General features: G+C 37.7%; 1 protein-coding gene across 9 annotated transcripts in view; it reads right to left on the reverse strand.

Moving 5' to 3' along the window:
• Positions 1–5,158: 5,158 nt before the first annotated feature.
• Positions 5,159–27,595, reverse strand: part of TP63 (tumor protein p63) — a 204,330-nt gene continuing 181,893 nt past the window's right edge. For 3 of the 9 annotated variants that reach the window (XM_041002852.1, XM_041002851.1, XM_041002853.1), the window contains 6 exons: positions 27,186–27,268; positions 23,848–23,984; positions 12,073–12,230; positions 10,007–10,151; positions 8,561–8,654; positions 5,159–5,753 (listed from right to left, as the gene is read on the reverse strand). In XM_041002852.1, the coding sequence (XP_040858786.1) occupies positions 5,457–5,753; positions 8,561–8,654; positions 10,007–10,151; positions 12,073–12,230; positions 23,848–23,984; positions 27,186–27,268 (914 nt within the window). In that variant the 3' untranslated portion in view covers positions 5,159–5,456. Of the gene's footprint in view, positions 5,754–8,560; positions 8,655–10,006; positions 10,152–12,072; positions 12,231–16,978; positions 17,094–23,847; positions 23,985–27,185; positions 27,269–27,595 lie in introns of those variants that run through there. The other 6 variants (XM_041002858.1, XM_041002859.1, XM_041002857.1 and 3 more) reach the window with 4 other exon arrangements.

A 27,595-nucleotide genomic window follows, 5' to 3' on the forward strand; every position in this document is an offset into this window, starting at 1 on the left:
GTAAAAATGGAGTAACAGAGAGAGAGACAAAGAGAAGGAGGCAAAGAGAGAAATCTTCCATCTTCTGGTTTACCTCCCAAATGACAGTAATAGACCTGGATAGGCCATCTGAGTTCAGGAAGCTGGACTTCACCTGGATCTTTCAAGTGAGCTAGAGGGGCCCACATATTTGAGCCATCCACCCCTGCTTTTCTCAGTGCAGCTGCAGGGAATTGAACATGAAGAGGAGCACCAAAATCTTGAATAAACACTCTGAGTGTCACTGTTGTAGGTTGTAATTTTTTTTTTAATTATGATTTATTTTTATTGGAAAGGCAGATATACAGAGAGGAGGAGAGACAGAGAGGAAGATCTTTCATCTGCTGATTCACTCCCTAAGCAGCTGCAATGGTCAGAAATGAGCCGATCAACAATCAAGAGCCTTTTCCTGGTCTCCCAAGCAGGTGCAGGCTCCCAAGGTTTTGGGCCATCCTCAACTGCTTTCCCAGGCCACAAGCAGGGAGCTGGATGGGAAGCGGGGCTGCTGGGAATGGAACTGGTGCCCACAAGGGATACTGATGTGTGCAAGATGAGGACATTAGCCACAAGGCTACTATGACAGTTCTTGTAGGTTGTAATTTAACTCCCTGTATTATAGTGCTAGCCCTATCCTCTAAAAATTTTTTGATTATATTAATTGTACTAATTAAATATATAATAATAAATGGGGACTGGAAGATAATTATAAAAAGAGTCTAGGGGCTGGTGTTGTGGCCTTGTGTTCTAATTCTCCACTTGTAGTGTCTCCATCTTATATGGGCAACTGGTTTGTGTTCTGATGCAGCTCCCTGCTTCTGACCTGCAAATGCAGCAGAGGATGCCTCAGATCCTTGAACCCCTGCACCCATGTGGGAAACCTGGAAGAAGCTCTTAGCATAAAATATGATCAATCTCATGTGTAATTATGAAGAATGTGGTGGGTACTTCCACATCCATATGTAAGTGTCTGAGTTGGAGAGTTTACTCCATTACTGAATCAGGCTTCCTGCAATTACGCACTCTGGGAGGAAGCTGGTGATAGCTCAAACACTTTAGTCTGGCACTCATATAGCAGAGCCAGGCTGAGGGTCCTGGCTGCTGACTTCAGCCTGACCCTGCTTAGGTTATTGCAGGTATATGGAAAGAGAATTAGCAACTTCTCTACTCCCTCTCTGTCTCCTTCTCCCTCCTTCCTCCTTTTCTCCTCTCCTTTTCCCATTCAGGCTCATAACATTTTAAAATTTATTTTTAATTTTCATATTGATTACATGGGTGAGAGGGTTGCAGACTGATATTGGTCTCTGATTGGGATAGATCAGGTTGAGAAGGGCGAGATGGTAGGTGAGACAAATGTTTCAGTTTTTATTCCTGTGTCCGAAGAGGCATGCAGGAATAAAGCATTACTCCTTGCTGTCCCCAGCCTCTGCGCCTGTGTGCACTGGCAGGTGCTACAGGCTAGTGAAAATGGCATGGAAGAACCCTTACCTGAGCCTCTCTGAGCCCCAGGCTTCACGTATCCCTGTGGGTGCTGCAGTCTTGTAAGGACCCAGCCCGCCTCCAGTCCAAGCTTTTCATCATGGGTGCAGCTGTCTATTCCAGCCCAGCTCACCCACGACCCCAGCTCTCACTTGAACATAATGCATTTTATATTTGAAAATGCTTTAATAGATTCTATAATAACTTAGGTAAAATATATTTTCTTAGTCTTTTCTGTATATTTCAGAGGACTTACAAGGAAGAATAAAAATCATGATTCCTATTATGACAAAAAGAATTGCTAAAAATTGAAAATAAACACTGAGTCAAAAAATCTGTGATGGTAAATAAGATTATAACCAGTTTTCATAGCTCTTTATGTTTCTCTTCCTCATAATGGCACCGATCTATCAATTATTTCTTTTTGAGAGATTTACTACTTAGATGTCTGGAAGAGATAAAGGAGTCTTTGATAGCCTTAATTTCAGCTGCCTCAGCCTTGCCTTATAGGAAAACAAAATCTTACCCTTAAATATCATGGATTGCATATGGTATTCTGTAAAGTTTGTAAGGCACTACATATCATCAATGATAGTCCATGAGAGAACAAATTACCCATTTAATAAAAATCATTAAGCCATTTTGATAGAGTTGATATTTTGATTAAATGGATATTCATAACTGAAAGATGATATTTAACACAGGGTTTAAAAGAGACAATGACCTATTTAGTACCCATCATGCATGATGTGCTGTTACAGAGATCAAAGGCCATGTGTATCACATTTCCACAGTGATGCTGAGGCCCAGACTGAGCAGCGTGGAGAAGTCAAGGAATACTGGGGGTACCTGGAGTCTAGGTCCCCTGGGAGAACAGTCCTTCTGATCCTATTAAATGAAGCACTAAACATGTAATTGTCCCAGATCCCAAATGAAAATGGAAAATGTCTTCATCTTTCCTCTTCAGTAAAGTAGTTACAATGAGACAAGAATTATTCGTGATACAGTAACAAAGCAAAAACCAAACCAAAACAAAAAACCCTCTGTGCCAATGTTATTTCTTCTTCATCTGATATAAATTCAACCAAAAGAAGGGAAGGATGGACAAAAAGGTAGACAACACGCACACATGTACACCAGTGCATTTTCTCAATGCATTTTTATTTTTTAAATTTTATTGCATGTCCTGGTAAACACAAATGGCTTCAAGATCTGCCTCTAGCTCATCAAAATATATAGCACAAAATACCAAAAGACAAGCAACGGAAACTTTAAAAAAAAAAAGTATCACATCTGTGAAAAAGAACCTTGACAAACATCGATAAGGCATATAAAACTTCTGACATTTGCTTAATTTTTGTAAAATTATAAAAATAATTAAAAAAAAACCACATCTCTTAAACATTCAATATCCCACATACTGTACTTTAGGGTAATATCAAGGAAATGAAGCTTTAAAGAATTTAAGGAAGAAAATTCTGCTCCTCACTTCTGTTTATAATCACCTCCAAAGAAATAACATTCAATTCTTTAGCTAACTGCATTGAGCTGAGTCAACAAGAATCCCATTAAGTCCTGGTTCAGTGGCCTGTTCTTAATAATCTTCAACCCCTTCTCCTGGCTACTCAAAGGAGCATGAATCACCACCCAGAAAGTTGTGCCCAGTTTTGGCCAATGCTAAACTCATGAAAAATAGTACAGGAATTTCTGAGTCCCTAGTACCACCTAAATAGTGCTGAAATAGTTCAGAAGTCCTAGGTTTATTCAAACACTCATGTCAAGTAAAGGAAGTCATTTATCCTCCTAACATCACCAAGACACAGCTTTCCTTTTACCCCTTAATGGGTTCGCAAAGCTGCATGCTTGCTCCAGAAATTAACCGTGCTTATCATTTAAGCACAATAATGTTGAAATCAAGGACTCACTCTCTTTAACGTACAAAATTAAAAAAAAAAAATAAAAAAACTCTTTCCCTCCCCTCCCCCTTTCAAATATGATATTATATCTTATTTGGCATGATATTTTTACTAAATGGTATTTTCATGAAAATACAAAAACAATACAAAACGTTTCAATTATGGCTCTGGAAAACCCACTATTCCCCAAGAAAAATTAATCAAAACACAAAGTATGCTGCATATACTATATATATATAGAAATATATATATATATATATATACATACTTTTCAGAGGAAACTCATACATTAGATTTTTTGAGCCAAATTAGCCCCTTTGCACTTTAAAATAAAAATGGTAGCATATGTGCAATGACAGCCCTTTACCAAAATATAGGGGATTATTTCAAAGCTCATTAGCATATATACAAAATATTTGTTTAATATTTTGAAGAAAACAGCATGTTTAAAAAAAAAACTGGGTGGGGTTGAGGGGATACTGTTCTAGAGATGTATTCCAACAGTTTTGAAGCAATTTGGGTCTCATGGTTGCAACAACAGCTTCCATTAGAGGTTGACTTTGGGATCTGCAGAAGCATTTTTATATCTGTGCACAGCCCCAAGGTGAGACAGACACATTTTTCTATCTGTGCACAGTCCCAAAGCGAGAGTTACTAATACTCTTATTCATTAAAAAGAGAAAGACAGGAAAAATCAGTGATGCAACCAATGTTTGGGAATGCTGATCTCATAGTTTTGCATCTTCTCAATCATTTGCCTATTTTAAATCTTCAACAGAGAAGGGGTAAGGAGTGCAGACATGCCGTTTCTTGACTGAAGTGTCCTTGGAAGGAACATTTACCGAGAAACACCATTATCTTTACTTTGAAAGATCATTTAGGAACTACAACTCACAGCTCACTGAGATGCCTTACTTTTTAGTAGACTCAATTTTTTTGAACGATTCCCACTTTTCCTGGATATTCCTAATAGACTAAAAATGGGACTGCTGCAAAGGTATCTATTCCAATTAAGTCAACTTGAATTCTACCAAAAAAAAAATACTAAATGTGCATTTAAGGTAGAGAAACTAGTAAAAAAAAAAAACCTATATTTAAAGGTTTGCATAATAGTGGAAAAATATTCCCAATCAACATGAAAATGCCATGCATTACATTTGAGGAGTTCCTGATAAATGCAGATACATGGTGTCAGATGCTTTGAAACTAGATGACTTTTTAGGCAGAAATTTAGACCGATATCCCTCATTCTCACCCTAAAGCAAGAGAGGATATATATGATGGTTCCATTAGGGTGTGATAACATGAACATGGGCTTTTTCTTGTGCCTGGACTTAATGTTAGCAAAGAGAGCTAACAATACTGGAAGGGAAATCAGTAATGAAAAATACACAACTGTGGAAAATCGTGTACATATATACAGTCTCAAACACTCGGCAAATGAGGATAAACGCAACTGGATCCACCTAGTGTTTGCTGTGGCATACCTTTTGCATTCAAGGGATTTAAGGAACTATATATCTTTATCACTCCTGTGTACCAAACTGCAGATACCTATTACCATCCTTAACACCTCTTGAGAACAGGGAAGTATAGATAAGTCATCCAAAAAAAAAAAAGTAAATAAAAAAGTAAGTGCAACTCAATTTCCTTTGCTTTAAATTACATTTTAGAAATAAATGCCCCCCACCCAAAATATATACTGCATATTTATATATTTATATATAGTCTTAGACTATAAGGCTGAAAATGCTTTATAAAAGTCAATGAGAGATCTCTGCAGCTTAAGGAGACACCCACTGCTTTTGCGCTCGTTTCTACCTAGCCATGACAACTCAGTCCAGCAAGCAATAGTTTTGAAGGCTTAAAGCCTGAGTCAGACTCAGAGGCCAGGTCAGACGTTGGGTAAAAGGACTCCTCTTCTCTTCCCCTTAGGAATTCAGATTGAGAAGAGAGAGAGGTGGAGCTAGGGGGAATGCTTTAATGATTAAGCAGGAGAACCCTATGAGGAGTAGCCGAGCACACGGAGAGCCCATCCAAGGAAGCTCATTCCCCCTCTTCCTTGATGCGCTGTTGCTTGTTTCGTCGGGCATCCATGTCAAAGTTGAAGTCATTCCACTCATCACGGGGTGGGAAAGAGATGGTCTGGCGGAGGGTGAAGCGCACAGCATCGATTACTCTCTCGCCTCGGGTCTCACTGGAACCCACGCTGACCGTAGAGGCACCACTTGGGGTCCGGAGGAGATGGGGAGGTGAGGAAAAGTCGTGCAGCTGCCGGTGGTCCAGGATGCCCTTCCAGATGGCATGTCGGAATTGCTCAGGGATTTTTAGAGTTGCCAAATCCTGTGTAACAGGGAAGGGATTCAGGCAGGTGTAGAACAAAGAGACAATTTGACATGTATTCTACACCACGTTATTATTTCCTGGCACTCTGACTTTTATAAATATTTCTACCTTTAAATTAGGAAATAAAATTAACTTTCGAACAGGCTCCAGTGTTCTGTAACTAAGCACATGGACACAGATGTGAGGTGTCATCTCTAGAAAATGCTTGTGGAAAATATTACACTTATTCCCTACTGGCCTCATTTCCTTCATTGGTAAACACAGAGGTAATAATTAGATGAGAATACAAGATTCCAAACCATAAATGTAAGTTCCTTCCAGCCCTTGAATCTACCTGGTTCTAGCTACTAGAAGTAAGGTATCATTAAAGGAATATCACCCCTACTGAGGGAGGGGATGGAGCAAGAAACATTCCCAATAGAGCTTAAGCAGCATTAGCATGCCAGGCACTGAGGTCATTGTTTGATATTCATGACCTCATTTGGTTTTCAGATTCTCAGTATATATTGCTACACATGTTTTGAAGATGGAGAAACTCAAGTTCTGAGAAGTTGACATGAATAAAAGGACACAGGAAGGCCTCTGAGTACAGAATTGACCTATTGACAAAAGGTTTCTTGCTGTTGGATTAATCAAGGCATCAAAAGGCAGGGTAATTGTGCGTGCACTGTATAAATTGATTAGATGGACAAGTAGGTTCCATCTTCACTAATCATGGTGACATTTCAGTGATAGCTCACTTTTTTTTTTTTTATACAACAGCCTAATGATTAGAAAACATATTGGTTTTGGAATAAAAAAATACAGGTTGAGGTTCCTATCATCACTAACAAACTATTGATTTTTAGCAGTTTTAGACTGTTCCTTTGGTAGCAAATTGGCATATCTCCTTTTTAAAGCCAACACATGTATTCAAATGTAAATGTGGCTACAAAAGTGTTACAAAAATATAAGAATTCATGTATGTTAAGAATGTATATTATTAGCTCTGAATATTTGGGGGAAACTTCGGTATTTAACACTACTCCTCTGTTAGAAAGTAATGCTAAATAACTAGACCTATTATGAGAGAGAAGCTGAAAAAGAGATATCTGTTTCTAGAAATATATAGGAAAAAACTGAGGTGTAGATATGAAAATTGTACAGATTCTCAATATTCCCAATGCAGTCAGAATTTCCCAATTGTGTGAATTTTCAGGCATCAGATTTGCTCCAAATTCCTTCTGTAGCAGAAAAATACATTAAGAAGAAAATAACCCACAAACAGATAAATGAGTGTAACTCTTTGTGCTTATTAAGTTTTTATAACTATGCTAGTCTCCATAGGTCTAAACTTCTTTGTAAACTATCATCCCCTAATCTCTAGGATTTTCTGGATAGATTTTTCACCAGTGACTGACAGATTAAAAGCTTGGACTAAACACTGGCACAACACTTGGTCAACACCAGTAGAGACAGTCTTCTCAACCCAGTTTGCAGATCCTAGTAGCCAGGGAAGCATCCTGAATACCTCCAGTAGGACAGGAGAGTAAATGGAACATCTGACTCCAAAAACAAGGGCAAGCAGAAGTTTCTCTGCACTGCCATTCAGGACTTAAGACAGGAAGCTCTCTCAAATATAAGACAACTCTGTCTATAGTAGAGAGAAGTGATGACAAAGATATTCAAATCTTGTTGGAACCTGCTTGTAAAACTTTCCCTAATGTCCATTCTATCACGGGGCAGCAGTTATGGGGTGTAGAAGGGTGGATAAAGAGTTCACATAGCATGTACTTGTCAGCACAGAGCTGGGGCATCCTCCTGCTGTAGGGGTATCTCAAGCAACGGTGCTCAAGGAGGGGAACAAAGAGGTTCCAATTACAGAAGCAGCAGAGGCAGAGATAGTCTTCTTCCACCAGTCCAAAGTACCCTCTGGAAGCAAGAGAGCACAGAGAACCTCAAAGAAAGCAATGTGAAGAACAGGATGAAAGAGCACTTGGATTGCTAAAAACCAACAGTAGTTCCCATGTGAGCAGCAGGACATGATGCAGAGTAGGAAGCAAGAAAAAGGTGTCCTCCCCTTCAGCTTATGACAGAAAGCAGAGAGCACAGCCAGAAGGGAATAATTTTCAACCCAATATCATTAACTGAAGCCTAGGTAACTCTTGGTTCTCATTGCTATTAAGAGCTTGGTTAGGACTTAAACCCATTATAAGTGATCATATCCTATTCTGATACAACTGAAAATAAATTAAGGAACTTAGATTTTTAATTAAGCATAAGTCAATCTCCTAAAGATTCTAGTTTAAGGAGAGGAAGAAAAGGCACATTGATACAATTCTGTACTAGACATTTATAAGCCAGGATTCTATTCCTGGTTATGTCATCATCTCATCATGAAAAGTGACTATTTTGTCATTTCTTCCATATTATTAAGTGAGAACAATATTTTCTTCATACTATCCTCTTTTATGATGTTAAAGAGAACATCAAAAAAGTTGTGTTAACTATTTAGGGATTACACATTTCTTGATGGTAGTATCAAATCTCTTCTTTCCCATTTTGTATATGATGGGTACAATACACAAATGACTAGTCAGACACCTAAGGAAGTCTAATTTAATTACTTTATTGTTTCTCTTCTGAATAGTCTGAGGTCTAGAAATCTTAGTCACCGGGTAATGGGTCCTATCCAAACAGGACTGGGGTCATGGCAAGAATAAATAAATAAATAAAACTTGTAGGGTTGGATCTCCAAGGTAGATGATACTAGAGGAAGGACATGAAGAAATACAACTCAAAAGAAAAGGCTAGCAGTTACTTACATCCATGGAGTAATGCTCAATCTGATAGATGGTGGTCAGCCCCTGGGTCGTGAAATAGTCCAGACATGATGAACAGCCCAACCTTGCTAAGAAACTGCAGAGGGAGGAGGGAAAAGGAAGGAAGAAACAGAAAAAGAAAGTTCACCCCAACTGCATTGGCGAGATAAAGGAAAACCCAACATTTTGCCCTTGGATGCCCTGCATCACAGAGTAGGGTAAGATAAAGTACATGTGCATGTGGTATTTGAGGATTGTAACTAATGAGTGACTTGCACTTTAAGTATTTAGGAAAGAAAATCAGCCATAGGTGTTCAAGTACTCAGTTATTGCTTTTTATTTAAAAAAAATTATATTCTGTGGAATTCTAATTTGTGGTGTGTCTTAGCAGTCATTGTGGAAGATACAATGAAGGAGTCTGTGAACTTATCAGAACTCTTGCCTCATGGCCCTTCATTTCAAAAAGAGCATCTCATCTAGTTGTATTTGTATTTGTGGTTTTTGAGAATGATTGATATGGTAAAGAAAAACTGTAAATCACTACTCTATAAAGTCATTAATGGTTTTTAAAGTGTATCCTCCTTTTCAACCCCTTCTATTTGGTGCCTTTCTGAGACTGATGACACTACTACATCATAACACATCCAGGTACTTGGAGGATTAGTCCATAGGCTCTTCTATCTCTGTCATGCATGGGCATGAATGTAAATCAATCTGCAGATAGAGGCAGAGGCAAAAATTATATAGTAATCACAAAATTTCGGAAGCTCCCTTTGCTTCTGTGCGTGTGTGTATGTGTGTGTGTGTATGTGTGTATGTGTATGTATGTGTATATATATATATGTTTATGTGTATATATATATATTTCCAGCTTTATGTGTTTCTTTTTTTTTAACTCCTCTATCCTGGTCTGTATCCACTTCTCATATGCAAAACAGTAGAAGCCTTTCGGTTCTTAAAATTTAATGTCACTTTGCTAACGTATAAGTTTTGATGGACATCCAACTCCAAAATTATGGTCCCTTGGTAGCTGAGAGCTGTGAGGCCTAGTAGCTGAGAGCTGTGAGGCCTAGAGAGCAAGAAAGGGAGAGAGACAGAAAGTGTACTTCCCTTTTGGAAAACCCAGCCCTGAGCACCAACTTGAGGGCCACAATTGACAGTGCAAAATGTGAGGGAGGAGGCAGGGAGTAAGTGAAGATGGGCAAGATAGACATGAAAACCATATGTCTATAAACACACATTTTCATCTTTTCCCACGCTCATTATAATAATGTAGTAATTCTCCTCAATTACCATTATTGACTACATGACAGATCAAACAGTGGCTGAACTTTAATCAAGAACTGCTTTTTTTTTTTCTCCAATTCTTTATCAACTTTGCCAGTGTCCACCCTCCACCAACCAGATATGTTTAGGATAGGCACCCAGGGGCATATGTTATGGACTCACCTGACAATGCTGCAATCTGTGGGGTACGGAGGTGGGGGAGTGCAGTGGGAGGTGGATGGCATGGAGAGAGGGGGAGGGAGGGCTTGGGTAGGGCTGAGTCCATTCATGTCTCCAGCCATTGGCATGTGGGTGCCCATCATAGGAACTGAACAGAAGCAGGGGGAATAGAGAGGGTTACTGCCATCATCACATTCCAGCATCCCAGGGCCCATCCTGCCTGGTTTAAGGTTGGGAAGGGACTTAGATACTGGCTTTTATTTTTTATCTTTTGTTTCATTATCCTGTCCCCTTCAAACATGTTGTATGTAATTATATAGAATAGTCACTGGACTCCACAATAATTACATATTTCTTGACCTCCATAGCTCCTCTGATAATCTGTTTCCACTTCTTTCTCTGTGTCTACGTCTGCGTCTAGCGGCACATTATTCCTAATGTTTATGCAGTACCCCTTCTATTTGCCTCCATGGGTTTTGCTTCATCTCTCTCACTATATGAATTTCCTCAAGCGCAGAGATGAGATGGCACTATGTTCAGATTCTTACCCACTTTAGCACTGCATACACAACTAAATGAATAAATGGACAAACTTGTGAGTGAAAGTGATATTTGTCATATTTATTTGTGAATTATGAAGGACATACTGTAATTTCTGTAAGGAAACATATCCGTAATAAGGAAGGACATCACTAAAGATTCCAATTCTCTTATGGATCACTGCTTGTCTCAAAATGTATAAGCATTCACTGATAAAGAAGAGAAGGTTAAAATGAATGCTATTTAGGAAGCAAGACTTTTTTTCAATTAACAAAAGAATTAAGGATATATAAATAAAAAAAGATAATTATGCTTTGTTTTGCTTGATTAATGGCAGTGTGTCCATGAGGAAAGGCCTCTGCTGACTAGCTAACTAGAGAGCACAACCCCAGCAGATTTTCCTGATTTACCCTCTAACTTTTCTTAGTTTAATCAAAGAATCACAAAGCATAAATATTCAAAGCAGATAAAATATAAAATGAAAATAACCATCCAATTTCTGCTATTTTGTCATCCTATATATCAAGTTGAAGATTCTTAGAACTTGTTAGAAGGAAAAAAAAGGAGAACACAAAATATTCATATCCTTTCACTATCAAAATAGCAGATCTGTAAAAAGATCTGGTTCTAAGTTCTAGAAAGCATTCTTCACTACTGAGAGCATGATTTGGTTTTAAAGTCTTGTTGCCACATCATGCAACCATACCATACATAACCAAATCTCATTGAAATGTGAATTTGTTCCAACAAACCATTCAGAGTCATAAACCTACCATGAGTTCTTTGAGAAACCACTCAAAGTGCTATACAAATGCAACTATGGATTTCAGTGAACAAGATGGTGGGGTGGGGATTATAAGGTACCTATTTAATCTTCTGCATCCCAAAATGTATTATAAATTCTTCTGGATTTTTACAATCCTTTTCTTCTGTTAAGTTGGGTATCTACTTTTCTAGTGGGCAGGATAATTATTTTAATAGCAAAACCATATGCCAATCAACATATATTTGGAGGCCCAATTTTCATTGTGCTTTAATTTAAATAATATGAAGAATTTGTATGTGAAAAAATAAAAGGCAAATCTCTCTATAGGTCAATCCCATAGTATGGGTGAGATAGAGCAGATGAGTTTAGAGGGCAAAGTCTGCAAGGAAATTAGCTTATAAGTGATTAAGAAAGCAGAGTGGCAACTTTACTGATGCAAAATTGAGTAACACAGCAAAGAATTTGTCTAGTTTTAATTTTACCATATTTATGCTACATCCTACAAGTTGGATACATTTCTTTTTGAGTCTTGCAAAAGTCCTAGGAAGTATATTCTTTCAGATCTCCTGATCACCACAGAAGGAACAGCTTTTCCCAGTCCACTAGTGTGTTCTCTCCTGAATCATACACCCAAACCACTCAGATGTTGGGATTCACCCCACTTATCTTAGAAACATCGTTTTACCCAATCCACAGCAGAGTTTCAACTACACTAGCCCTATTCATCCCCTGTTTGCTGATTAAAGATGAGGGGTGCTCTTACTGTTGGCTCCCATGCCATCGGGAATGGTGGTGGGAGTGAGGGCGTTGCGCTGCTGGGGGTTGATAAGCTGGCTCACAGAAGGCAGCTTGTTCATACTGTTCATTTTGTTCAGAGGTGGGGAGCTGTTACCGTATGACGACTGAGACTGAATTGAGGTCCTAGGAACACAAACACGGAAAGATGATCAGCATGGGACATTTCGAGCAAGGACTGGTAATTCCCAACAAGCCTCAGAGTAAAGTATGGCCTTGAATTATACACTTGCAAAAATATTCCTCCAGAATTAATGTAAATTATACACATACACACTTCTTGTGTGAATTAGTTACCAGAACTAAACTAGGCATACTAAAGTGAAATGGACGACACCTTTGAGATGCTCATAGAATGGCAGATAACACGAGGATGGTAATCCATCCTACCCTGTATGATGATTGTAAGAACTGACAAACAGAAGCTGAGAAAGAACTTTCTAGACCATGAAGCATTCATATTTTGTAATTACTATGACCACAGAATGAAGATTTGGCTTTCACCATTTTTCTAAGCCTGTATTGAGACAAGCTGTCTTTTAACAATCCTCTGATACATTACTTTATTCCTATTTTCCTTTTTTCCTGTAATTATATTTGAAGGACAAATAAAATGTCTAAATGTCTTCATAGGGTTTTGTTTTAAAAAAAACCTGTAATGCTGAATACTCTTTACATGTGCCTCAGTCAGTTACAATCATAGTAATCATCATACAATAGTATTAAATGTAAAATGATTATGTTTGAAATATTATAGCTGCAATGCTAATTTTTAAAACTGCCACTGTATTTTCTCCACAATTATATGGAATCAGGGAATTCTATATTCCACCCCTCTGAAGTGCTATAGGTAAGGGAATGTTAAAGCCATAAACCACACAACATTTGAATAAAATAGCAGGACAAAATTTAATGTACAATGTACAAGTCAAGTTCATTTTACCACCACAGCCTGCAGGATGGGAGGGCATTGATCGTCTCATTAGCACATCACAAGTACAATTATAGATCCAAATTATAGAAACAGGTATTTATAGATAGGATTATAAAGCCTCTCAGGTGTAATACACTTCAGGTTACCAAGCGCTCCTTCATACATGATTTCAATGATTATCACAACAGCCCTTTGGAGCAAAATATGGTATGACAGAAATAATGATTTCTTACACATAAATGAGTAAAAATGTTGTCTGAGATATATGTGTGTCCAAGATTATACAATACTAAATGGATAAGTTGAGGGTTAAATTAGGTCTTCTGGTATCTGGTCCAAGAGTTTAATTCACTCTATGGCACTTTCTTAGAAATAAGACAGTAATGGAAAGTAGGTTATAGGATGAAAACATAAGTGAAGTGGAAGAGGAAATGCAAGAGACTGAATTAGAGCAAGGAGCAAGATCTACAGTAAAGGGGTCACTCCAGCTATTAGCAAGCACTTCCATTACCACGCAATTCCTTTACATTGATATATTTAGACACATCCTCAAGCTCCTACTACAGTGTAGGGCACTACACAGGGCAAGTCAGCTAAGAGAAGTTTTGCTAGTTGCTTTTTCTCCAGTTTTCTTTTGCCACAGCAATTCAGTACTCGATATGCTACAAAGTAAAATTTTCAATGTAAGTTGGTCTTTTATTGCCTGAAGACCTTTACTAATATGGCCTGCTCTTCCAAGCCAATTGAAAACACAATAAGGTCTAATGAAAACATCACTTGAACCATAGTTTTCAGAATCAGGAAAATAAGGATACACTTACAAAGTCTGGGCGTTCCATGGATCCTCAGTTATCATAAGCGCCTTCTTCTGAATTCTGTTACAACATCCTTCTCCATGTCCCTAGGTTTATTATTTTGACAACCCTTTCATCAGTTAATGTAACGTTTTTACCACAATTGACTTAATTTAAGGAGGGTAGGTCATAAACCACAGACGAACAAAGAAAGAATATAGATTTTGGAGTCAACTAAACCATCTAGGCTAACTTTGGGATCTGATACAAATTAATTATGTGATTTTGAATATTAAATAAGTCTCTTGAGTCTCATATTTTTGATCTATACAATAGGCATAACAACTTTTCAGTGATCTTTTTCATGATAATTAAATGAGAAAATGCAAGAGTCATGGATGCTGATCACTGACTCGTAAGTGTGCAATAAGGTTTGCTTTCACTCTTACTTATAGCCCCAGATGTTGAACACTCTAGTAAATGGCTAAGGGAATGGGAGGTCCAAATTCAAGAATTAAAAGTAGCCAGAGAGATAAAAATTGTAAATCAAACAAATCTAGAAATCAAGACAAGCAAATAATTGGGGATAAGAGAATCTGAAAAGATCAGAAATTCTGAAAATATTTTCAACGTAGAGTGTCTTAAAGCCACAAGAAGGCAGATAAAGTAGTAGGTTGTTAATTTCACAATGTCAGGAGGAAAAAGAGCATTCTGATAGCCTTTGCACATTGAGTAAAAGGAAATGGAACTAGAAAAATTCACGGTCAATTTCAAGGCCTTGTAGGACAACCATATTCTCTCTATCACCATTACAGATGTAATGTCACAGTCCTTGAATAAACAGTCTTTGCAATTTCTGGGGTAAACTGAAGAGCAGCAAAATGCACTCTACAACAGCAAGATCTGTGCAGGTGATTTTTCTTACCCAGTACCCACCAAAATAACAGTCCAGAACATGGAGAGGCAATGCCCGTCAGGAAAAGTAGCACTATGTACACCTAACTCTGTTTTCTTTAGATGTTGATCAGATTCCTCTAGGAACTCAGTGGACAGGATATCACAAGTCATATGCAATGCCTCTTCAGTTTGGAGAGAAATTCAGGTGAAGGGAAGTTGTAGTTCATAGCTCTAACAAGGTAGGCATCTCTATGCATTGCTGGCATTTCAAATTTCAGGGATATTGGTATTAGATCATCTGGGATTAGAAGGTAAGTTTCCCAAGTCCAGCTCTGGTGATTACGTAGTAAGATGTCAAAATTCCTGAGAAGGCACAAGTTATTCTCTCCAACTACAAAATGCTGTGAATTCCATTATACCTGTGCTTTTTCTCTTTATTTTTTAAAATATTTTATACTTCTAATATATCATATAATTTGCTTGTAAAATGTATTAATAGTTAAGGCTAAAACTATTTTAATAAACCATTTCAGAAGTATAGAATTTAAGTAGGGAAACAGATATTGAAGATAAAACTGAACATTACTTGTATGAAAAAGGTCAAAAAAAGAAAAAGAGTCATGAAACATAAGAAAAAGAAGTATAGCTCCTCTAAATTTTGCCCAGTTCAGTACTGTCCCACTATGATCTTCCTCTAGATGGATGCAGCTACATTGAAAGGCTAAGGGCAGCAGTTATTTCCCAGCTTGGCCAAATGCCACTTTTAAATAATTCCATCTATTCAAATATGTACAGTTACAGATGAGATATTATAATCACACCAAACATTTACATTATCAGATAGTTCCCTCTATCAAAACTTAACACTACTACATCTAAAATAAATTCTAAGGCAATTTAACCAATGTAGTTAATTTTTAGTATTGATCACTTTGATAGAGTGTTCATTAAATAAAACTGCAAAAACAATGCCAGAATAAATCTCAGCAGGATCAAAATGACTGCTCTATTACTCATTGGCCTACACATGGCACTTCAAGTATTTACCCAAGAATATTTTAGAAATTCAGGGTCGGGGAAGGTGAGCAAAAGAGACAGAAACAAACAAACAAAAAAACCTGCAAGATAAACCAAGATGCAAAAGTTTATTGGAAATTGAAATCACACATCCATGAAAGCAATAGCCTCAGTAACAAGATATGGTTGTCTTGGTGATACAGAGTGAACTGATTTGGTGTGGGATGATTGGGAAGGAGAACCTGGGGAAATACATGTGAACAGTGGCAGAAACATGGTTGTTTTTATAATGGGTAGCACTGAGGGCGTGAAGTTCCAAATTAGTTACAGACTTGGAGAGAGGTCTTTGAACTCCATTTGGGGCACTTCATAATAGAAAGTGCTGGAGACAATATGAGACTGGGGTGGTTTTTATCTTCTTAATGTAACCACAATATTAGGTGACCAACCTCGGGGTGCACGCAACAGTTTTAGGTTAAGTCTCCAGGGTTTCACGCATCAGAAGGCTGTATTAGACCAGTTATATTGAGATGGTGGCAGACACAGGATCTCACAGAGCACTACTGAGCTTTTCATTTCCACATGAGGAGAAGATAATAATAAGGTAAGTTCTCAATAGGAGAAAAAAACAGGGACCTACTTCTCCCCCACCCCGCAAAGTGGTTGTACTAAGGAATTTTCACCCCTCTGCCCAGCAGTACATTTGACACCTTTGTTTGACACCATTTGCAATATTACTGCATGACCAGCATCCAAGGGCTCAACTGAGTGCCTAAGTCACCTACCATCTACCTAGGCACAGACAGAAACTATGTTTTTCTCCTTTTCTTAAAAAGACATCTTAAGTTTGAGACCTGCTCAAAAGCTTCTATATGGGTTTTAGAAACACAACAGAAGGTCATCGAGACAAGTTCCAATAAACATCTTAATGCCCCTCTCCCCATCTGACTCCCTTCCTCCCAGGAAACAAGCAGAAGCCCACAGACAAACACAGAAGTTCTTGAATGGCCAACACCAGATCTCAGGACACGAATCTGCAGAAAACACCCTTCCTAGTAATGTTTTGAGTCCCTTCCAAAGATTCTCCAATTACAGGCTGTGTTCCTCTGAGCAGTTGGGTCTCTGAGCCAAAGTGTCTTAAAGTCCTGCTTACGAGGGCTGGTTCACTCACATATACACAAGAACACACACAAGGACACACAACACACACACTTCCAACACAGAGGGAGGCTCTATGGATATACTGATCGGTTGGGAGGGTTGGAATGTCTAAAGAAGACGTCAGACTGTTTCGGAGTTTCTCTCCGGGGCTCCACAAGCTCATTCCTGAAGCAGGCTGAAAGGAGACTGCAGAGAGGAACCAGAGAAAAGAAAAGATGAAGGCTTAGGATGTCATGTATTCAAATCGACTGAGCTCAGAACACACTCCTCATACCTTCATGATCATAGCACTTGCAACAGACAGCCTGGGAAGTTTTTTTTTTTTTCTTTTCAACCTTTTTAAAACTCTTCAGTTAACTTTTCATTTTTACAAAGAAGAATTCATGAAATAAGGCAGTAGGAAATAATCAGATGTACACTTCAGAACCACCTGTGCAATTTACACAGAAAGAATGCATGTTCCAGGATCCCTTCTGAGACTAGGTTAAGGCCCCAGTACATATATGTTTAACAAGTTCCACTTAGTACAGTGCTTATCAGCATGGTTTATTGGATGCAATTAATTCAAGAAGGCAATGGAGAAACAAGAATAAGCTTTCAGCCTGGTAAAAATATCATCTGTTCAATTACTAAAGCTCATTAATGTTCTTGTCTAGTCTAACTATGAAATATGAAGAAATATGATCTTTTTCAGCACAATGTCTGTGTCATCACACATTGTAAAGCACTATTAATGAGTATTGTCTATGTGCCCACATTGAGACGGATAGTATCTTAATCCTTTCAGTCACAAGCTTGGCCTATAAATGCATACATCAAACTCATGAATGCAGCCTTTGCATAATTAAGAAATCAATTATGTCACAGGATTTCAGGGGGAAAAAAGCCCTTTTTATTTTTTAGAAGTTGTGTAACTCCATGAATAGCTTGGCAGTTATTTCCCAGAGTGTTTTTTTAAATCACCTTTGGCTATGTTCAGAAGAAAAGGCCGGTTCTATTTAGTACCGGCTGGAAGTCAGCAGGCCATCTCATCAGCAAGCATTAGTATCATCTTAGTTTATATGACACAATAAGGAACCAGTTTACTGCCAGCTGAACACTATAGCTCCAAACTCTGGATTGGTTATTAGAATTGATCATTTGCCATAAAGCGAAGATGAACATACAACAGCATGCTAAGATCATACAAGTGTTCTACCCATTAAAAGAGTATGTGAACTATAAATATTTAAAATTACTAACCTAGAACTTATACTATTGAGATGTGAGAAAGTGTGTTCATCTTTGATTTTTTATATTCATTACCAACTCACAGCCAATAAATTACTCTGAAAAATTCATAACATTACTCTGAAAAATTCATAACATAGCTGTGAAGTTAAGGTAACAATATGTCAACAGTAAAAATGTTTGCTGTTTCTTTAATCTATTTTGAACCATATTAAATTTCCAGTATTCTTCCAATTTTACCTAGAAAGCCGGACTTTCTAACACTCAGGAAATGTAAAGTAGGTTTCTATCAACAGCAAAACTAAGTCAATACCTTCTATCAGTTTCGAGATTTCTGTCCTCTGCTCTCTTCTAGATTGATAATCCTGAAATATCGCTTTCTTCTCTTTCAGTCACATGAATGTGATGGGAAAAAAGGCAATATTCTTGGTGATAACCACAACCAAGTCAGCTTAAGGAAATAGAATTTTAACTGGAAATGGCAAAGTACCATCTGATGGGCTTGAGCACACTGGCCAGGAGCAGGTGAAAGCTCAAATACTTGGATCTTACACGTGGATCTCTCACAATGGAGTCCTGTATAGTGTTCCTCCTGTTGGCTTTGACTTGGCCCCACTCTGGCTGTTGTGAACATTATAGGCAGCAAATCAAAAGATGACACAGGTTGGCCTCCAACTCTTTCCCTGTCTTTCAGATAAAAAAAAAATTCCACACAGAGTTTTTCATTATATGCATTTTCCCCAAATCTTGTGGAAACTCCTTATTTGCAGAGACTTCCAAAGAATTTTTTTAACCAAAAATTTAATCTTTTAATTGCTTTTCCCAGGAATTTTTTGAAATACATGTGTAGTTTGTGCTTTACTTTCATTAAACTTTAAAAAATAATTTAAATGTATTCTTACTAGAAAGGCAGTTTTACCAAGAGATGGAAAGACAGAAAGATCCACCATGCTCTGGCTCACTCCCCATATGATTACAATGGCCAGAGCTGAGCTGATCTGAAGCCAGAAGCCAAGAGCTTTTTCCAGATCTCCCATATGGGTGTGGGGTCCCAAAGTTTCGGACCATCCTTCACTGCTTTCCCAGGCTGTAAGCAGGGAACTGGATTGGAAGGGGAGCAGCTGGGACATGAACCAGTGCCCATATGGGATTCTGGCATTTGGAGGTAGAGAATTAGGCAGTTGAGCTAATGTGCCAGCCTATTTTATGAAAATTTGCTTAACCAGTTAAGCAGACCAGAGACTGCAATGTAAATCCTCTATGTTCCAATCTGATTTTGTAACATTACTGTAAACTGTATATGAAATCACCAGTATAGTCTCTGGGTGTCAGTTTGCCAAGATATAGTGGGAGAGACTGCAGAGCCTTCTGGACTCAGTTTTGTAGCATTATTGCTTGACTTGTGTTGCTACTGAAACACAATGGTCAAATCATACAGAAATGCACTACAGGCACAGGATAGACACTTGCATTCAAATTAAAAATTTGCCCTATAGAAGCTAAAATAAATAAATACATAAATAAAAATAATTTTCCTGAGAAATAGCAATGCAATTTTGTAACAAAGTGATGTAGGCTTGAAATCAGGATACCAGGCAAGATAAATGATGAAGTAAAAAAAAAAAAAAGTGGAAAAAAAGGATGAATCTGCTTTGAAATATAGAAATTCCAATACTGCAAAATATGTGTTAAGTCGGTTTTCTAAAACTGTCTGAAGAATCAATATCCCTTGAACACATAAAGGCAAGCCATCTAGTACAAAAAGGAGTCCAATTTTTTCAACGCAAATGCTGCCTTATGTAAACCTAACTTTACATATTTACACCCATATGAGCAAATCAACTAAAATCAAATGTCTTTCAAAAAGAATGCAGAGACTATTTATATTTGTGACAATTTGATTAACAAGAAATCTAACATTCACAAAAGCTTATGATCATGAAGGTAATTTTGAAAGATTTTTTTAAAAAGAAAACCATGCACAAATAAAAAGTTAGCAGAGAAAAAAAAATACAGCATAAAACTGACAAAATAGTTAAGCAGAAAATATTTGTCACCCTCACACTAATTTTCCTTTTACTATAAACGAAATTGATTCCTGAACAGTATAAAATCGGCAGTATGATCTTGAAGGCTATTCGCAGCATTTCCCAAGAAATGATTGCCAGAAAATTATATTTCCATTTTTTCTGATCATTGCAGCTTTTTCTTCGTATTAACATGAAAACAAAAGAATTGAAAAAATCTCAGCAGAAAAATGTCAGGATTTACATTGATGGATATCATTCATAGGAGGTCCATATATGTGTGATGTTGTAAAAGCATAATTAGACAAAATGTGTATATTTTCTCAAACGTTCACTTTACAGTCTGTTAGATTTTCATGCACAAGTTACCAGAGATGTGAGATATAACTCAAAATCATGCATATGTTACTTTTAATGGATCACACCAAAAATCAATATAGTTTCTCATTTTTCATTGTTTTTCTATGGCCACACATGCAAACAAACAAAAACCAAATGAAAATGTGTCCCTAAAGTCTTATGGTCTGTTTAACAAACTCAATTTTAAATAAAAGAGTCTTTTCAGATGAAATAAATTATTATAAGGCACATGGGTAATAAGTAAACTTTATTGAGAGCGATGCTAACCAGCGAGACGGGAAGCCCAGTGTCACTCACCATGTAGGAACAAAGGATTACGCATTTGCATGTGCCTCACTCCAGCAAGCACAGATAGCATTTGGCTCTACTGGAGGTCTATCCATGTGGATTACAAACTCTAAAACCACTGTACCAAACTATTCCCTTTCTTGTGTGATCCATGGATGTTACTTAAACGTTTGCTACTAATTTTTACAACTTTGAGACTGAATTTCTGGACCTTCATTAATATTCAAAGCATATTTTAATTACGAATTACCCATTGTGCTGCCAGATAAAGAAAGATAGGAACACCATCTTCTTTTTCCTTAATACTAATGCTAACGCATGGCAGATCTTTGATGAATAACTGTTAAATGAGTCAACTATTTGGTCTTATCTGATAAAGGGGCTGCATCATTAGCCATATTCCATTCCTACATGGACATACCTCACTTTCTAAGAAGAAAGAGATCTCTGTTAAAAATTGTTACAGTGCTTGTTAAACAATGGAATGTTGCTTAAGACATTCTAAAGTCATGTTAATACCTCCATATTTTGGATATATATATTAGCTTGTAACTACCAAATAACATCTGAGTCTCAAGAACCAACTAAAGAAGAACCACTCATCTACGGACTATAGTGATTGGTATAAATGGCAGTGATGAAGCCAGACTGGGCTCATAGATTGACAATGTTTTTGAGCATAAAAATGCAGTAGTGAGAATCAAAAGGAAAACAGTGTTTCACAGAATCTAAGAAAAAAACATACGAAGTTCAATTTCAGGGTCCACAAGTTAAGATTTTATTGCAATAACCTTTCCCACTTCACACTTATGTATTCCAGGTATCTGTTTTTTGTGCTGGAATCATGGGATGAATAGTTGCAAGAGGGCACAGAAAGTCTGAAGTGCCTACGACCAATATTTTACAAGAAACAGAAGCTGACCTATCTTTGTGCTAAATAGTCAAACTTTTCCTGTAAACTAGAAAAACAACAACAACAACAAAATAAACAGGCGACAGAAGAGCAGATCAGCCAGTTCAGCATAGTGCTTCACTGTGTGATTCTCCTGGGGACTTTTCAACCAGTTAAACTTCACCAGAGTGAACTGGAAGCAATTTGGAGTATTTTATGAACCACCAAATCTTGGGAAAGGCAGTTCTTTCCCTTAAGTCTATAAATGATTTCATGTCTTCATTTCTTTGATCCTTGTATGACTTATACGAGAACTAAATCGAATCTGTATTTGAATATATTAACGTGCATTTCCATATGATTTCACAGCAAATCCATGTGATCAGCACTAGGAATTCTGCCTGCAACCCTGAGTTCTAATTCTGTTAGAACACTTTGTGTCCCCAAGGAATCGGCTGATTAAACTTTCTGCAAAGCCTTAGGTAAAAATCCCCTGTAATTTCAATTTGCAAAGCTTTCATGCTAAACAGTAAATGGTGAGATTCTTTCCAGCCAAAAGGGTCTTAAACACCTAACAACTAAAAGTTCTTTGAAGAGAGAACATGCTTCTTTTCTCTTTCTTTGCTGCCCACTTCAGCCCACAGCCAATAGATGCTATCCAATACCTCCTGACTATCTGAGAGGCATTCTAGTCCACATTGACTTTTGTGGGTTAATAAAAGAAGTAGGATCCCTGTTTATTACACTCTCTATAGCTGTCTCTTTACAGTGGCTAATAACATATTGGGAAAGAGTATTATTGTATTGCTTGTATGAATTTATTTTAAAAGGTACTCTTTGTTTCAGGAAAGATAAATGTCTTATTTTTTAACTTCTTCATTTTTATTTTATTTTATTATTAATTTGCTTAAACTTAGAGGAAGGTAAGGCTTCGTTTCTTTTTTTCTGTAAGGGGGACTGTATTAGGTAGATCCTAAAAAGTATATACTTTATATTTATCTGCAAAGACTGGCAATTCTTCTTACATATATGAAAAAATCTTAATTCAATTAGCAAATGATTATTGTTAACCATTGAAAGTTAAGTATAAGCAGAGTTCTGATTAGCCAAATTCTTATGGATTTATAAAATCTACTCTTCTTATTAGTCATGAAACAATTGGCATTATTAAAGATTCAATATTCAATGTAAAATCTAACATACGAATTAGTTGTTTAGGTGACCAGCTTTGTGGCACAGCTGGTAAAACCACTACCTACAATGGGGTATCCTACACAGGCACTGATTCATGTCCTGGCTGCTCCATTTCCAATCCAACTTTCTGCTAATGTGCTGGGAAAAGTAGCAGCAGCAGCAGATGGTCCAAGTGTCTGGGCCCTGCCATGCATGTGGGAGAACTGGATGACGTGCCTGGTTCCTGGCTTCAGTCTACCTTGGCTGTTACAGCCATTTGGGCACTGAATCAACAGATGAAAGATCTTTCTCTTCTCATCTCTGTCTCTCCCTCTTTGTAATTCTGTCTTTCAAATAACAGGCAAAAGCAGTTGGGCTGTGTGTAATGCTAATATGTTTGCCAGATTCATGCATAAATGTGTGCTAAAACATACTATAGAGCAAGGATTCTAAATCACAGTATAGTACTGTTTTGTCCTCTCACACCAAGACATTTCCAGTAAGCATGCACTAGGTTTTAGAATCTTTCTCAACACAGCACTCATATAAGAAATCCTGTAGTAAAACCCATTTGCTCTAATTCTACAGAATTATTCCCAGACATGGACCTTGTGTGTCCTAGGAGATGCATGAGGCAATCCACTAGGATGAGGGAAGATTCTACATTTTTAAATATACATAATCTGTAATATACATTTAAATATACATATACTGTATCCTGGGAATTCGTTCATTGGTAGATATGTACGGATCAGAAACAGACCGAATTCTCGGTGATTCACTAGTCTGGAGTCATTATCAGAACACAGGAAAGTTGAAACTAAAACTGAAAGCCATACCAAGTAATGTCAAGCTAATGCAATCAGCCATTTCATAGTGTCATCTTCCCTGTTACCCATCTAGCTCCGAACCACTAATAGGAAAGCATCAGTCTTGCTCATGCTCCCTCAGGACATGTGGACACACTCACTGTTTCTGAAGTAAGTGCTGGTGCTGCTGCTGCTGTTGTTGTCTGTAGGTTTCAATCGTGTGCTGAGGAAGGTATTGCATGAGTTCCAGGGACTCCTTGATCTTCAACAGCATCTCATAAGTCTCGCGGCCCCTCACCTGTGTAAGAGGGTAAATGCAAAGAGGCAAAATAAAGAGCTGGAGTGCAATCTTCATGATGTATGGACTTGGGCTTTGCAAAACCTGCTACTCACTAACACTCATTTGTGACATCAGAAATCAGGACTGGTACTTTTGTGATCATTCAGAGACCTGCAGAGTGTAAACTAAAGCTAGAATCACCTGAACATATTCAAGCTGAGGGCAACAAGGAGATGCCCTTACAGTTTAAGCAAGGTTCTTTTGTGAGCTCTATTTAGCTTTGAATTTTCCACATTTTTCTGCTTCTTGTTGGTGATCTTGCTGTTTATAACAGCCTTTAAGGTAATGCCATCATGCTGTTTAGTACACTTATGTACAAGAAAGAATGCCTTGTGGAGAAAATAGATGTGTATGATGAGCATTGTCTAGGCATGGTCTATCCCCAGTGCTGTTGGCTGTGAATTCCATGCTATTAAGTCAATATTATATATCAAATAAGAAAACGTATTCCAGTAAACACGCAAAAAAGGTCATGCATATGTCTTATAACAAAAGCGTTGAGGTCAGAGGGCCATAGAATTGTAAATTTCTGCTGTCTGTAGGAGCATTGATGAAAACAAAGCTACCATGAAAACTGAGCATAATTTACTTCTATCCATGGAAGGACAAAAGTGTTCAGCCTGGCAAAAGTTTTAAAAAGCACAATTAGGACCACAGGCAAGCAATGTCCCTGCAGAGTGCTGACTGAAAGCCCCTTCACAGTATGCACTGTGGCATCTTACTCATCTCACTTCTATCCCAGCCTGAGGAAAGAAGCATAACATGTAAAAATTCAGAAATGAAAAGATTGTCTTAATTTGTTTGGATTATCTTCTCCACATCCAAGCCTCGGGGGGGACCTTCTCTATGAAGCCTCCCTAAACTGTACACATTTGGTCTGTATCTGGTTTTCCTTGTGTCTTCTGCATTCCACGCCCAGCAGTTACTTCATCATGTTGTAGCTGCCTGAGTCCTCAGTAGAAGGCAACCTCTTTAAAAGCAGAACTATGTCCTACAAATTGCTAAATGCCTAAGGTCCAGCCCATCTGGTATTATCAAATACCAACAAAATATATACTAAGTTAGTAATTTTTCACATACGTTGATTTTGCTAGTTTTTCACTTAAGATACAAATCATTACATGGTGCTGCTTCCAAGAGTACAGACTGAAATTTGATTGAACATAGCTTTTTCAGGGACAAGTCCAGACTAATACATACGTTTAATCTAATGCATCGGTTGAAATATGTGTATCCCATATCAGAATTCCTGGGTTAAATTACGAACTCTGCCTCCTCAATTAAGTTTCCAGAAAATATTCACCATAGAAATCAAATGATAATGGCTCAAGTAACTGAGTCTTTTTCACTCATGTTGGGACATGGACAGAATTTCGAGCTTCTGACTTAACCCCCAGCCATTGAATGTGTTCGCAGAATGGACCAAGAGTCGGGATCTCTCTTCCTTCTCCCTCTCTCCATTCCTTCCTTCTCTATGTCTTCCTCTCTCTCTTTTATCTTCCTCTCTGCCTCCCCTCCACCCGACTGTGTATTTCTCAAGTAAGTAAGTAAATAAATAAATAAATGATTTTGGATTTTTTTTAGGTATTTATCTCAGCATCTGAAAGCATATTATATCTTCGGAGACATTAGTACATCAAGTGTAATATTTTGCTGAAAACTCTAGTGAGTTTCTGTATTCAGCTTTACAAACAACACATGGACAATTCCAGGTAAGTCACTGTACAGTTGGCCAACCAGCAGTCTATTTCCTTAAGCACTGCAGCCCAAAGAACATGTGACAAAAGCTGTGACACACCCAAACCTGTTGAGTTGCTTCAACTTCAATCCCAGGGTGATAGTTTTAGATTGTTTTCATCCTGCTTGCCTTAGTTTACATTGCATTAAGGACTATTCGGTCCACCAAAAATCTATTGTCACTCTAGACAACAAAGAACTAATGTAGCAAGAATTCGACCAACTGGAAGCATAGTCTAATAGTGTAGCCTAACTTCTGATTTAGAGAGGTTCAATGTTCCCTGTGGAAGTGAATAATCTATTACATAACAATAGGACTGAAGCTTCCAGCTATGCACATACTACTGAGGACCGTGCCTTGTTGAGGTATTTTTCATAAAACTTCTTAAAAAAATCAAAACAAACTTTCTAGAACTGCTGTGTTATTAGCTTTTTATAATCTTTCTGACAATATTTAGACCATACTTTCCAGGATAATTTTATCATGAAATAATGAAGTGTATATTAAATTTAGACATAAATAAAAAATATTCTGTTGTGAAGATAGCTCTGATTGGGTGGATAGGTAAGAAAAGGAACTCATTCTATTACTACATTCTAAATTATGGAAAGATATAACATTTCCGTATTATTTATTTATTTGACAGAGAATCAGAGAGGGGGTGAGGCTTAAGCACAGACAACCCCCATCTGTTGCTTCAGTTCCCAAATGTCCATAATGGACAGGGATAGCTCAGGCCAAAGCCATCGTCTGGGAATGGGTGCAGAGAGCACCTGCTTCCTTCCAGAGTGTGGGTAGCAGACAGCTAGAATCAGGTGTGGTGCTGTAAACTTACACACTGCAATACAGGATATAAGAATGGTATGAGATACCCTAGCTACCAGACCAAATGCCTGACCCTCCTGCTTTAAATAATAGTAGTAATAATAATAATAATAGTAATAAATCACACTTACTTCATCTTACTAACCTGCTTCCCTCCCACCATTCTGCCATTATTACTAAATGCTTTAAACTCCCTTCAAAATGTGTATATTGAAATCCCAACTTCAGACATGATGGGATTAACTTTGTGAGGTGTTTGGATGGTAATTTAGGTTATAAGGGTGCTGTGTTTGTCAATGGCATTTGGGTCCTTATGAAGTGGACCCTACTGAACTCTTCAGTCTTACATCTGCCAGCTGAAGATACAGGAAAAAGTAGAAATTTACAAATGGGTAAAAGGCCTCATCAGCACCCCACCAGGTTGGCCCTTTGCAGGGAGTTCTTGTAGCCTCCAGAAGTTTAGGACATTAAAAAAAAATGATGCTAAGACACCTTTTTTGCCATTTCCAAAGGTAACTGGAGGATATCTGTATCGAAAAACTCCCACAAATATCATTACAATGAAGTAAAATAATGAGCACCCAAAGGAGACTCACTGGTAAGTACAAGAGCTCATCATCCGGGGATCTTCGTTTCTTGATGGATGTCATCTGGATACCGTGAGTGTTCTGACGAAAGGCTGGGAAAAAAAATACTAGTTTACCTCTTAGGAATATTTCTAAAGCAATGATATATATTAAACCTATTCAACAATTAAATATTAATATTAAATGCATATTAAACATGCAGTAGCACCAGAAACATGTTAAAAATTTTATTCTTAAGTATCCATTTAATTGGTGATGACTACTTTTACACCACATGCAGTCTGAGCAAGAACAAGCGCGGGAGCACCCAATGAAAGGAGGATGATCCTAACACTGAGCATCAGCCTTCAGCTTAGGTGGTGCAGAAAGAACTCTGCCTAGCCTGGGGCTTTCTGTGAATAGCTGCTCAGTACAAGAAC

The sequence above is a fragment of the Ochotona curzoniae genome, unplaced genomic scaffold, assembly GCF_017591425.1.
Source record: "Ochotona curzoniae isolate NIBS_2020 unplaced genomic scaffold, NIBS_Ocur_1.0 scaffold_2587, whole genome shotgun sequence".
Taxonomy (NCBI): domain Eukaryota; kingdom Metazoa; phylum Chordata; class Mammalia; order Lagomorpha; family Ochotonidae; genus Ochotona; species Ochotona curzoniae.